The sequence below is a fragment of the Miniopterus schreibersii genome, assembly GCF_964146895.1.
Source record: "Miniopterus schreibersii genome assembly, chromosome: 7".
Lineage (NCBI taxonomy): Eukaryota > Metazoa > Chordata > Mammalia > Chiroptera > Miniopteridae > Miniopterus > Miniopterus schreibersii.
Genome location: NC_138108.1, coordinates 42,262,948 through 42,277,601, shown reverse-complemented (window position 1 = coordinate 42,277,601; position 14,654 = coordinate 42,262,948). Strand labels below are relative to the sequence as shown.

General features: G+C 36.5%; 1 protein-coding gene across 7 annotated transcripts in view; it reads right to left on the bottom strand.

Moving 5' to 3' along the window:
- The window catches only part of SLC25A12 (solute carrier family 25 member 12), a 160,506-nt gene that overhangs the window by 31,787 nt on the left and 114,065 nt on the right, over positions 1-14,654 (bottom strand). For all 7 annotated transcript variants that reach the window (XM_081143168.1, XM_081143171.1, XM_081143170.1 and 4 more), the window contains 4 exons: positions 5,824-5,970; positions 3,628-3,766; positions 2,862-2,955; positions 1,277-1,361 (listed from right to left, as the gene is read on the bottom strand). In XM_081143168.1, the coding sequence (XP_080999294.1) occupies positions 1,277-1,361; positions 2,862-2,955; positions 3,628-3,766; positions 5,824-5,970 (465 nt within the window). The remainder of the gene's footprint in view (positions 1-1,276; positions 1,362-2,861; positions 2,956-3,627; positions 3,767-5,823; positions 5,971-14,654) is intronic.

Genomic DNA, 14,654 nt, shown 5'->3' with positions numbered 1-14,654 from the left:
GAGTTTTTTTGCTACTAAAAAAGCTAAATTGCAATGGGTTATGGATATATTTTAATCTGCAGGAGGCTCTATTACACACCAAGCAAACAAAGTATTAGCATAAAATGTAGATATAAAAGAAATATTTTTTATCTTCAATTTTCTTAGCAGAATATAAAAGTTCTTGTTTATTACGTAAAGTAGATCTGGATATTCTAATTCATTTCAGAGGCAGAATCATCATTTCATGGAGCTCAAGTAGAAGTAAGATTTCCTGCCAAACTTCCAAAGGACCACCCATTTATATGCCTTGACCTTTCACTAGCACATCTGGCTATTCCACCAGAGTGGCAGCAATAAAGAGAAGGTAGACTCAGGCTCTTTCTGTAGCATGCCCATTCAGCTTTTTTACTCTCTTGTTCATTCCTTGTCTTTGGTATTTTCTCCCTTCTCCCCATGTCTCCTAGCCTCATAGGGTATCCCTAAAGAATCATGAGGGACACAGGTCTCGTGTCTGTTAGAGCAGGGAAATGCCAAGAGGACAAGCCAATAGCCCTCCTAACCCTCACTCCCCACACAAAGCCATGTGACCATTGCAACAACTGAGGCTTCCTCCAAGTGCTACGGAAGGAGGGGTTTCAGTTTAAAACAAGATTTAAAAAAAAAAAAAATGTTCCATTTCACTTGCCAAGGTAAGTAACATCATGGGGTTTATTTTCCTAAGATAGTATTTTTGAAATCAGAAATGGGGCTGTATTAACTTTAAAGGACTCAAAAGCTATTGATTTAATCATCCTTAACATTTAAAAAAACACTAATATTTTATCAAAAATGTAACAATCAAGGTTTTCTCTCTAATTCATTAGTAGATAGTTTTCCTGTGCTACTGCTGTAATCTATAAGATATAATCTCAGTGAAAGATTTATTAGGGGAATGTTTTGTATTTTGAAAACCCTATAAATATCAGTTTAATGATAAAAAGTGAACTTAACACTAAACTTTAAATGTGACTAGACAAATTAAGACTGCTCTAGGGAGAAGGCAAGCCCATATATGTTTGCACTCTTATTTTCCTTACATTAATAAGTTAGAAGACAAGCCACAAACATAAATCTAGTTATTCCATAAAAATACCCTATGAGGGTGGGGGTAGCAGTTCTATAAAGATAATCTTTGAACTAAGTAAAGTCTCTTTCTGGAAAGCAGTTTTTAAATTCCATCATTCAGAAGCTCTAGGCTGTAACATACATACTATTCCAGCATTTTTAAAGGAAATTCTATTTACGAGACACCTACCTGTCTCTGAAGTTCCGCCAGGTTGTAAGGTAAGGCCCCCTCAGCCAACGGGGCTATTCTCTCAATATCTGCCAAAGTCAAGCGCCTTCAGGCAAAAATATGGAAAAGGAAGAACTGTTAGATACCAACAAACTCCTCAAACTAAGTTCATCTTTCTTCAGAAAAGAGAAAGGGGGGTGGGAAAACTATGGCTTAAAAATAGCATTTCTCTATTCACAGAGATCACAGAAAGAACTTCAGACCCTGCTTGCCACAACAAAAGGCAAAAGATTGCAGAGAAGTCATGTGGAGTATACAAATTTAGTAAGACTTCAATGATAGATAAAATGTGAATTCTAAATGAATGAGACATGTCAATCACCAAAGACTGGCTGGTATTTATGTCAATCACCAAAGACTGGCTGGTATATTTAGTATCATCTGTTGCTCAGCAATTCATTATGCAGCATGAAGGCAATGAATTAACCAAGTACACTCAACTTCTATTAGTCCTTGGTTCTAGGGTTAAAACCCATTTTTCAGATATTCCTACACTTAACTACTGGAGGCAACTAAAAAAAAAATCTGGTCACTTAATAGATAATAAGTCCCCTATCCAACAGGTCCTGCTGGGTGCCCACAGATAAGAGTTTTTCTTTTGGATTTGCAAAAGACTACAAATTAAATATTCTCTATGTGCTTTGGGGTTTTTTTAGTCTGTAAAATAGAGGCATAGAACATTTGAACTTGTATGTGATGGTAAGTATGATCATAATGCCACAGGCATGTTCTAAGAAAACGATACTCTCCAACACAAGATGGTACATACTGTTTACCAAATGACCGTTCACAATGAATCAAAAGATCATAATTTTCCTGAACATGTATCCCTGTTTACTTTATAAATTTAGGCACATTTCCATAAATCTCTTAAAATTCCTAACACCCTCCAGAGAGTCCAGATTAAACCAGTTTTTTCCATGCCTCTCTTACTTATAACTTCTATCCCCTTCTCTCTCTCTTTTTTCTTCCTTTCCCCATTTCTCTGTCACGGCCCTCAACAACTCTTTACTCCCTTTTCTTACCTCACTCTTTCCATCCCTGCCCTCCCTTTTGCTTCCTCTCCTCTCTCTTTTAACCTCTTGTTCTCTCTCTCTTTCCCTTCCTCCATCTCCCCCTACCTTTAGCCTATCTTCCTCTGTCTCTCCCTCATGCCATTTCTCATATCTGACTGGCTCTCTTTCTTGAAATTTATAAACTAAATAAACTATTAAAATAAACTGAACCCTGGCTGGTTTGGCTCAGTGGTGAGAGCATCAGCCCAAGGATTGAAGGGTCCCAGGTTCGATTCCGGCCGAGGTCATGTACCTCGGTTGCAGGCTCGATCCTGGGCCTTTTCGGGGGGCATGCAGAAGGCAACCAATCAATGTGTCTCTCTCATAGCTCTCTCTCGGTCTCCCTTCCACTCTCTCTGAAAAGCAATGGAAAAAATATCCTCAGGTGAGGATGGAAAAGAAAAAGAATAAACTTAAAGCACACCACTGCTTCACATGTTAAAAGAACTGTCCTGTTAATAAATATCATGAATAACTATGGGAATAGTTACCCTGTAGCATTATATAAGTCTGCAAGCTGGTATAGGATATCAATTTCTAGTGGAGTAACTTGTCCATAGCGTATTGCATTCTGGGAAAATTCCTCTGGAAGAAAAAAAATATTTTCAAATCTTGAAAGATTCTTAATATACAACAAACTTCTACCTTAACCAACTATAATCCACAAGCTCAAAGCATTTTCGTATTATTTTTAAGATCTGAAACAATTTAAGTACCCAAGTTAAACTATATAAGAATAATTACAAAATTCTGAAAGCTAGCAACAGAAAATGTTACGATGATGAAACAGCAAAAACAGATAAATTAACTTCAAAGATAAAACAATCAATTTAGAATCCTCTTAACTGTGTTTATTTGCTTGATCTTCAGAGTTACAAAATAAAAGAACTGGCTGTTCTCCAGTCACCTAAGACATCCTACTACAATTCAGCAAAAGGCGTGAACTTGCCCTTCTCTCTGTGGCAACTCCTTCCTAGTACAAACAAGCTGCTGCCACAGTGCCACTGACCTGTTTGACAGATTGGGCCAAGGTTCTTTTCAAAACTGTCAAAGCCACTTTTCCATTCCTGACCTCAGCATCCCATTAAATCCACCTGGATTTTTGGAGACCATTATGGCCCAAGTGAAGCATATACACATGGCAACATACTTTCTAGATCTGACTTCAGAATGGTAAACTTAGATCAACCTCATGTCCCAGATAAAGAAAAGTGAAAATGCTGAGGTTCAAATCAATATATATATTTTAAGTCTTACCTTTTGTGACTTCCACATCTTTTCTTGTGCCAGCTAGAGTGCTGTATATCTTACGAACAAGCTCCATGTTGTTCAGCAAGGAGTTAAATGCATTGAAGTAGGAGAAGCTAACCTGATGTGAGATACTTCCTCCAGCTGCCTAGGAAATCACAATACAAAAAGTCAAAAAACAAAAACAAAAAAACATGTTTATGGACACTGCATTTGTCTCAAAGAATATCCAAAGGGCTCTTCATTATTAAAATGATTAACAACCAGTTCATAAATACAAGAAACGTTTGGTACTGAAACACTCAGTGCCTTTCATGCCCTCAGGGAGGTCTATGTAATTTAGGTTTTAAGGAAGAAAGCAACATCTGGAAGTTGGACTTCATGGTTCATCTACCTATAAGGTCAGAAACAACAAATATAATTATCATAGATCAAAAACAATAGTTATTTAAACAGGATTTTCAAGACCTGTTCCTCTACTATGGAACTCCTGCTAGTTCTGGATAATCCAAACATCAATATTACACTGTAAGGAACATTTTAAAAACCTGCTTTTTGTTCAAACACATGTACAAAAAACAGTGGTAACTTTAAATTTTAAAACTATATAAAACTTCCTAGTCTTTATTTTATTAAGGCCATTGTTATCATTAAGATATTTAACAGTTTGTGCTGGGCTCTGAATCTGTACCATGAAAGACAACTACCAAAAACTCCAAAAAAATGTAGAGAAAACTAGAGAGGATTTATTCACCATAAAGAGGCTCTCATGCTGGGATGGATGGAGGCAAGGCGACTTTCATTACCTCTGCAGTGTGAGGAGGTAATTTCTCCCTCTGTCCACCACTTGACCATAAACTCAAAAACGAGTGTTTTTTAAAGTATGCAAAATCCTAATTTCTAAGTTAGGAGTCAGAGGAACCCATATGATTGAAAACATTCTCTATTAAAAACTCAAAGAAATACTTAAGGAAACATCAGTGTGACAGTCTTAATAATGAAGGTCTGTAACCACTCCCACCACCCCTCACACATATGCTTTAACCCAAATATAGGTGATATTAGTATTAGCCTGAATTTGGATACCAGTGACCCAAAAGCAAATTATTTAATATATTCCTCCAGGGACTTAAATGGTGTTTAGTAAACTAAGGCTATAATAGGTCTATCTAACATAAATGGAAAAGATTAAGTGGTTTCTTTCACTGTAAGGCACTCAATGAGACCTTCTCGCTACGATTTTCTTTCTTTGCCTCCTTCTTCCCTCCCTCTATCCCTTTCTTTCCTTCCATCCTTCCTTTCATTTTTAGACTGGGGTATGAGGTGAGGGTAAGGGAGTGGGAGATGGGTGTCAAGGAGGTGAAATGTATAGGAGAAAGTGACATGCTCCATGTTCAAATTCAGTGAAGAGAAAGAACAGAAGTTGATCTTTCTACCCCAGTCTAAATCAGGGATAATGATCTTCAGCTGAAACAACAAAAGCACTCATTGGCTTCCCTCCACTAAAAACAAGCGGCAATCAAAAACCTATACATAAGTACAATGCATGAACAAGACAACTGGGAAGTGAGGAAAGTTTCACCTCTCTTTGTGAGGAAGTGGGTGACATCAGTGTGCTATTGGTCCAGATGATTACTTTATAGAAATTAGCAGTTTTTACAGAACAAAAAACTATCTGGTCCATGCAGACCGATGCACTGGTGAAGGGGCAGAGAGAAGAGTGAGCCACCGAGGCTGATACCCACACATTTCCCCCATACCTTCTGCCACGGCCATGGGTATTAACACAGAGTAGAGGCCAATGAGGATTCCTCTAGCAAACAGCACCCTGCAGGCAACAAAGGAAGGAGCCATCCTTATAGCAAGGCTTTGCGAGCCCGGCAGATGGAAAAAGGAGAGGTACTGCCCACTGGAAAAAGTAATTGCACACCCTTGTCTACAAACTCCCTTGTATTCTGTAGTTGGACCGTGTAAACAGAAATAAACAATTTGGAAATATCTGAGAGCAAGATGGTGGCTCTGCTGTGATCGGGAAAGACTATTCACCATCACCCCTACCTTCCTTACACACATCCGTTTACCTTCTACCAACCAAACATAAAGTTAGAATAGTTGAGAGTCAGGTGGGCCCAGGGAGGCAATCCAGGACCCTGTGATTCGAAAGGTCCAAGGAAACAGACCGCTGAAGTACTGGCTCGCACTTACTGAAACTAAGTTCTCCTCCACAAAAGGAGTGAGCATGTGAGACCGAATGGTGACCATGATGTCACTGAAATCCAGACCAGAAATCATGCCGCTTTTGCTTTTGTCTTTGAGCGCGAAGGCTTGTCTTGCATGTTCCAATTGTAGCTCCTGGAGGGGAAAATTATAAATAGGGCATTAGACTGGCTCAAGTACAGCCTGAGTGTATGCTTTGGAAAGGAAGGGCAGACATCCTTTCGTTACATGCGCTCACTACAGAAATGAACAATGTACAGCTCTGAATTTACAACACTTTTATTTTCTTTTAAAAAGCAAATTTTCCTGAAAATGTACTACATATTAGTTCTCAGGAAGAAGAATGACTCACAGCATGGCAATAAAGGAAACAGGAGGAAAAAAGCTTCATTTACTTGAAAAGTTTTCATCACTAAAAAGTTGAGTGCGTTTCCAGTGCTTTATTTCAGCCTTTAAAATAAGTAGTAATTTATTCTCTCCTGCTTGAAGGCATTCCTGTCCTCCAAGAGTACTTTTTGAATTAAAAGTTTAGATTCATTTTAAGTTTTTCGATTTTTAAATGTTGCAATCAAAGTCAGCCCCTACCCCCAATCTCAATAAATTAGAGACCATTTTTCAAACAATTTAAAAATGAATTTAGTGAGAAACTCTGGTAAAGACAGCTGACGGTTGAACAATGTGGGTTTAAACAGCATGGGTCCACTTATATGCAAATTTTTTCAATAAACATACTGTCAGTCCTTTGTATCCCCAGGTTTTGCATTGGCAAATTCAACCAACCACGTATCTGTGGTTGGGAATCCATGGTGTGGAGGGCCAACTGTACACACTGTTCTACGCCATGTTATATAAGGGACTTGAGCAAAACTTTAGGGAACAAAAGTTTTGGGGAAGTCAAAAGCTACATGTGGATTTTCAACTGCGTGGGGATTGGCAATCTTAAACCCACACTGTCCAAGGGCCGACTGCAGCTCTAACATGAAAGTTATGAATAACGAAGTGTATGACCTGTGTTCAGCTATCCATCCAGCTTTGGGCAGTTACTCATAAACTATAAAACAATCCAGAAGATCTCTGAATTTTTGAACTATTAGACAGCCACATTTTGTAATAAGTGATATCCACAGAAACAGTAAATTGTGCCAACAATACCCTAAGTACTATACAAAAGGCAAAATTTCAACACTTCTGCCCGAAGGACCTGCTACATAATCCAAATAAATCTGTTATCATAACATAATAATGGTGCTGTTTAATGTCATTTTCACACTACTTGCACTACAAAATAATATTTATGTCTAAATCTTAACATATTATTTTTAGATAAACTTAAATATTTCCATTTTCATTACATTTATGAAAGTCTACAAATAAATGTTGCTTTACCTTTTTCTGACATTTAAAATAGTTTTTGGTTGACATCTCACCATTTTACTGATTTATTTCATTATATTTTCATATGGACTTGTGATATCTCAATAAATTACCTTATTAGGTGTTTGTTTTATAATAATTCATTAATCTATACATTTGTTTTAGACATCTTCCTTTATGTGTATGATATTTAACAATAAAACAAGTTTTAAAAAGTTTTTCTTAGGTTGGTAGGCTAGTGACAAGTCTATAAAACCGACTAAGTCTTTCAATAGTCTTAACTTTAAAAAATTAAATAACATTGAGAAAAACATCAAAATATTTTAACATCTATAATCAATCATTTTAGTTTCCTGAAAATAGCAATAGAAGTGGAGAAATTAAAATTCAACTGGTAAATAGATATGAAAGAGTGCAAGATAATAAACAACCAGCATGATTTGACAGTTTTCTCTCCCCTCTACTTTTTTAAAAATTTCAACTTCATGAAGGTATAAAGGACAAAATTATATTTGAAGTGTACAATGTGCTTTCATATACATACACAATGTGAAAGCATTCCCAAGTTAATACATCCATCACCTCATATATTTATCTTTTTTATGAGAATCCAAGTTCTACTCTTAGCAAATTTTAATTATACAATATAGTACATTGTTGACCAGAGTCACCATGTTATACACTAGGTCCTCAGGCCTTATTCATACTTTATATCTGAAAGTTTGTGCCCTTTTCCAGCCTCTCCCTATGCCCCACCCCAAGTTCCTGGCAACCACTTTTCTACTGTTTCTGTATTCAACTTTTTTAAAAAAGATTCTACATATAAGTGATACCATGCACTATTTGTCTGTCTGCCTAGCTTATTTGTTAATATAATGCCCTCCAAGTTTATCCATGTTGTTGCAAATAGAATTTTCTTTTTCTAGGGTGAATAACATTCTTGTGTGTATAAATTTTCCTTATCTGTTCATATGTTGATGCAACACTTAGGTGTCTGTAGCTTGGCTATGATGATAATGCTGCAATAAACATCAGAGTGCAAATACCTCTTTGAGACAGGAATTTGTTTCCTTTGGATATTTACACAGAAGTGGAATTGCTGGATCATATGGTGTCGCTATTTTTAATTTCTTGGGGAAACTCCATATTGTTTTCCATAATGGCTCTCCCAGTTTACATTCCTGCCAACAGTGTACACGTATCCCCTTTTCTCCACATCCTCCCAACACTTGTTTTGTTTTTTTGAGTAGTCATCCTAATGAGTGTGAGGTAGTATCTCATGGTTTTGTTTTGCATTTCTCTGATGATTAGTGATGTTGAGCAACTTTTCATGTGCCTGTCAACTATTTGTATATCTTTGGAAAAATGTTGATTCAGGTCCCTTGCCCATTTTTTAACTGGGTTATCTGGGGAAGGGGGCGGTTGTTTGTTTTGCTGAGTTACATGAGCTTCTTATATATTTTAGATATTAACCCCTTATCAGATGTGTGGTTTGCAAATATTTTCTCCCATTATGTAGGTTGCTTTTTTGTTTTGCTAATGGTTTCCTTTTCTGTGAAGCTTTTCAGTTCGATGTTTATTTTGATTTTGTTGCCTTTGCTTTTGGTTTCAAACTCAAAAAATCAATGCCAGCCCAGCCGGCATGGCTAAGCGGTTGAGCATCGACCTAAGATCCAGATCATGGTTTGATTCCTGGTCAGGGCACATGCCCCGATTGTGGGCTCGATCCCCAGCAAGGGGTGTGCAGGAGGCAGCCGATCAACAACTCTCTCATCACTGATGTTTCTCTCTTTCCCTTTTCCTTTCTCTCTGAAATCAATAAAAAAATATTTTTTTAAAAAAAATCAATACCAAGAATGATGTCAAGGAGCTTACCCACTATGTTTTCTTTTAGGAGTCTCAAGTTTCAGGACTTAGGTTCAAGCTTTTAGTCCATTTTGAGCTGATTTTTGCACACGGTGTAAGATAGGAGTCCAGTTCCATTCTTTTGCATGTTGTTATCCAGTTTCCCTAACATCACTTATTGAAGAGACTACCCATTTCCCACTGTATATTCTTAGCTCCTTCGTCAAAAATTAATTGGCCAGCCCTAGCTGGTTTGGCTCAGTGGTCAGCCTGCAGACTGAAGGGTCCCAGGTTCGATTCTGGCCAAGGGCACATTACTCGGTTGCAGGCTTAATCCCCTGCCCTGGTCAGGGTGCGAATGGGAGGCAGTCAATTGATGTGTCTCTCTCACATCAATGTTTCTTTCTCTTTCTCTCTCTCCCTCTCCCCTTTTCACTCTCTGAAAAGCAATGGGAAAAAATATCCTCAGGTGAGGACCAAAAAAAAAATTAAAAATAAAAAAATTGGCCATATATACATGGGCTTATTTCTGGGCTCTCTATTCTGTTCCATTGATCTTTGTGTTTTTATGACAATACCATGTTGTTTTGAATACTATCACTTTGTGACATAGTTTGAATTCAGGAAGTGTGATGCCTCCAGCTTTGTTCTTTCTCAAGATTGTTTTGGCTATTTGGGGTCTTCCATAGCTCCATAGTTGTTTTAGGACTGTGTTTTTGTTTTTTCTATTTCTGCAAGAAATGCCATTGGAACTTTGATAGGGACTGCACTGAATCTATAGATTGTTTTAGGTAGTATGAACATTTTAACAATATTCTTTCAATCCATGAACACAGAATATCTTTCCATTTATTTGTGTCTTCTTCACTTTCATCAATGCCTTATAGTTTTCAGTGTACAGATCTTTCACTTCCTTGGTAAAATATATTCCTAAATATCATCCTTTTTTGTGTTATTGTAAATGGGATTTTCTTAATTCCTCTTTCCAATAGTTTGTTGTTAGTGTATAGACATAAAACTGATTTTTGTATATTGATTTTGTACCCTGCAACTTTCCTAAAGTCACTTATTAGTTCTAACAAGTGTGTGTCTTGCAAAGTCTTTAGGATTTTCTAAATATATAATGTCATCTGCAAAAAGAAACAATTTTACTTCTTCCTTTCCAATTTGGATGCCTTTTATTTCTTTTTCTTGCCTAATTACTCTGGCTAGGACTTCCAGTACTTTTTCAAAAAAAGTGGCAAACATGGGCATCCTTGTCTTGTCCCTGATCTTAGAGGAAAAGCTTTTAGCTTTTCACATATGATAGCAGATGTGGGCTTGTCATATATGGCCTTGATTATGTTGTAGTATGTTCCCTCTAGACCCATTCTGCTGAGAATATTTATCATAATGGATATGGAATTTTGTTAAATGCTTTTTTTGCATCTATATCTATTAAAATGATCATATGATTTTTATCCTTCATTTTGTTAACGTGGTATATCACATTTAATGATTTGCATATGTTGAACCATTTTTGCAACCCAGAAATAAATCCCATTTAATCATGGTGTATGATCCTTTTACTACTATTAAATTTACTACTAGTATTTTGTTGAGGATATCTACATCTATCTTCATCAGGGATACAGGCCTATAATTTTCTTTTCTTGTAGTGTCCTTGTCTGGCTTTGCTATCAGGGTAATACTGGTTTTGCAAAATGAATTTGGAAGAAGCATACCCTCCTCTTCTGTTTTTTGGAAGAGTTTGAGAAGTGGTACTAATTCTTCTTTAAATGTTTGGTAGTATTCACCAGTGATGCCATCTGGTTCTGAACTTTTTAAGAAAAAATTTTTCTTTAATCCTCACCCAAGGATATGCTTTCTATGGATTTGAGAGAGAGGAAGGAAGAGAAACATCAATCAGTTGCTTCCTGTACACACTCTGACCTGGGATCAAACCCAAACCTGGGTATGTGCCCTGGCTGGGAATCAAAACCGCAACCCTTCAGTGACAGGATGACACTCCAACCAACTGAGCCACACTGGCCAAGACTAGTCCTAAACATTTTGTTGGGAGGTTTATGATTACTATGCAATTGCTTTATTAGTAACTGGTCTGTTTAGATTTTCCATTTCTTTATCATTGTGTTGGTAGATTGTACATTTCTAGGAATTTATCCATTTTTTCTGTGTTATCTCATTTATTGATATGTAATTGTTCATAGTAGTTTCTTATGATCCTTAGTATTTCTGTTATCAGTTGTAATGTCTCCTTTTTTATTTCTAATTTTATTTGAATCATTTTTACTTAGTCTTAGCTCAAGGTCTGTCAGTTTTATCTTTTTTTTAAAGATTTTTTTTATTGATTTTTAGATAGAGAGGGAGGGGGAGGGGGAGAGAAACATCAAAGTGAGAGGGGAACATCGATCAGCCGCTTCCTGTGAGCCCCCTACCAAAACCCAGGCATGTGCCCTGACTAGAAATCAAACCAGCAACCTTTTGGTGCACAGGACAACACCCAACCAAGTGAGCCATACCAGTCAGGCTTGTTTATCTTTTCGAAAAACCAGTTTATAGCTTTACTGATCTTTTCTACCGTCTTTCTGTCTCTATTTAACTTATTTCTGCTTTGATCTTTGTTACATCCTTCCTTCTCTGATTTTGGACTTAGTTTATAGTCTTCTTTTTCTAGTTCCCTGAGGTGCAAAGGTAGGTTGATCATTTGAAATCTTTCTTTTTTCTTAATATGTGTGTTTATCACTATAAACTCCTCTTAGAACTGCTTTTGCTATATCTCATAAGTTTTGGTATGTTGTTTTTCCATTTTCATTAGTCTCAAGATCTTTTTTATTTTCCTTTTAATTTCCTCTATGACCCATTGATTGTTCAGGAGCATGTTGTTTAATCTCCACATATGTGTGAATTTTCAACTCTCTACTTGAGTCATTCTTCCTAACTCACACCTTAGCTCCTACTACACATCACCCTTCAAACAAAGCAGGAATTTTCAGTATTTCATCCTTAAAGTATGGTTGAAAGAAAGTGTTCCCCATGGAAAGGATATTCCTAAGCATCATCAGAGGCAAACATAGGTCCACTCTCTATTTTATATACATTTTTCCCTTCATCATTCATCCTTTTTGGTCTCCTTCTTTACATCTCTTTTTAATGTTTCTGTCTTCTCTATGTATATGTCTTAGACTCTCAGAAATATCCAGTGCCAACCACAGGCATGATTAAGCCTTATTAATAATACTCAGTACCAAAGAAAATGTGGACCTTTATAGTAAAGACAAAGCAGAATCTTCATTGTAATAGATTTTCCATTTTTTATTAGTCAGCAGTTAAATTTTATGTATCTTTTAATGATATATCCTTGAAGTATCACAGATAAAACTATGGAGTGTATGGGACAGGCCTCCAAGTGATCCAGTAGAGGAGCAGAGTGGAGAGTACAAATAAAACAAGATTGACCAGTTAATAATTGTTGAAGCTGGTTAATGAGTACATGGGGTTGATTAGCCTATTCTATTTTTATATATTTGAAGTCTTTCAAAATAAAAAGTTTTAAAAATTGAAATTGAGAACTTCAAAATAGGAAGCAACACAAAGAAAGAAGAAGTCCCTTATATAAAGCTCTCAGTTTATTTATTATAATTAAAACATCAGGGTAAAATAGATATTATAAAATGTCTTTGGTAAATGCAAGGGAACCAGCAATGAGAGCAAGCCATCTTTGGAAAAATCATTAAAAACATTAGTTTCATCTCTCAGATGTATAATATTTTCAACTTTTCAAGTTTAGCATTTTACAAGGTCAGTCAGGTAGGCACTAACATTGAAAGTATTAGAACAAGCACTGGGTTCTACAAATACCCACACCTAAAAGATATTAATTTTCAAACTGTGATCACCCTAATGAAGAAAAATAATACCCTGAGCTTATAAGAGATAAAATAAGGACACTCTAGCCCTGGCCGGTGTGGGAGGCAACAGATGAATGTGTCTCTCTCACATCAATGTTTCTCTTTCTCTTTCTTTCTCTTTCTCTCTGTCTCTCTGTCTCTCTCTTCCTCCCTTCCTCCCTCCTTCCTTTCCACTCTCTCTAAAAAAAAAACAATGGAAAAAATATCCTCAGGTGAGGATTAACAACAATAAAAAAACAATAAGGATACTCTAAAAAGATACTTTATCTAAAAAGATAGATATTCCATTAAATAAACGATAAAATAAAAATAAGTCTGCTTCTGGATTGAAAGGGCGAATAGGAGAACTGAAGAAAAGATAAAGGAAATTATGCACTAGGAAATGCATTTCATATACTATGAGATGGAAGTAGCAGAGCTTCAGAAACAGCATGGCTTTGGATAAGACTGAACTAACACATTTAAATCTGCTGTCTTCCAAAACTTCACTGTTCACAAAATCACAATAAAGGAATAAAAAACAAACAAAGCAAAAACTCAAGAACGATGAGAATGGAAAAAGAGAAGACAGCAACCACATTTTTAAGATTAGAGAGAAGGGCAACTGACAACTGACTTAGCAGAACCACGAAAACTAGAAGTAGAGAAAGCCAAAAAAGCAATCCAATGTACAGGACAGACCCCCAAAAGACTCAGAAATTGGCTGACTAGTACCCCTACATGTGACAGTGAAGGTGGAGTTGAAAACAGGAGGCTTAGATGGAAGTCTGTTTAAAAAGCAGTTAATTAGCTGCCTTACTGCACCATAGCTAGACCTCTGCCCTTTCCTAACCTTGGCAAAAGACTAGAGGTTCATTGCCTGGAAAGTTTACCAGAGGATCTCTAGAACAGGGAAGACCAGGCATGGTTGAAAAGAGATAAGTAAATGAAAGTCCATCTTCATACTGAACGTTGTCTTGTACTCAGCAGGCAGAATGTCAAAATCCAGACCTAATAATCCAGATGGGAGGCCGGATGATTATTCTCTGATTCCCCAATTCAAAAGAAAAGACCTGAACATACAGGAAGAGCCAGAGAGCTTTACGGCAAGGCCCAGGGTTAATAAGCCCCCGTGGCCAAAGCTCCCAGGAGGCCTTAATCTTAAACACGAGATGAGGATCAAGGGCTATCAGGCATGTGAGAAATGCCACCAAATGGAACAGGCCCCGACCGAGAGGAAGAAATTCGGAGGAAATGCACCTGCAGGGAGAAGGAAATTTAAAAAACAAAAACAGAACCCCCTATCTCTAATATCTTTGGAGTAGTAAAAACATAGTATAGCTACCAAAGAATAATAGTATGCTGTTTTTAAAAAAAGAAATGTTCAGAAAACCCAATAGAGTTCCTGAAAATTAGAAATACAATAAAAATTAAAAACTGAATAGAAGGCTCAGAAGGAAAATACAGAAGAAAAGAAAACTAAATGATCATACATTTAATATATTTACTAGTTCTAGAAAGGAATAGGAGAGTAAATAAGAAAAGTAATAAGAATATTTTCAATAACTGAAAGACATAAGTTTTCAAATTAAAAGAGCTCATTGAATGCCCAGCAAAATGAACAAAAAGAAACTCACACCAAGTAATATCATTGTGAAATTTCAAAACACTTTTTGAGTGTTAAAACTCAAAAAAAAGTTTCAAAACAGA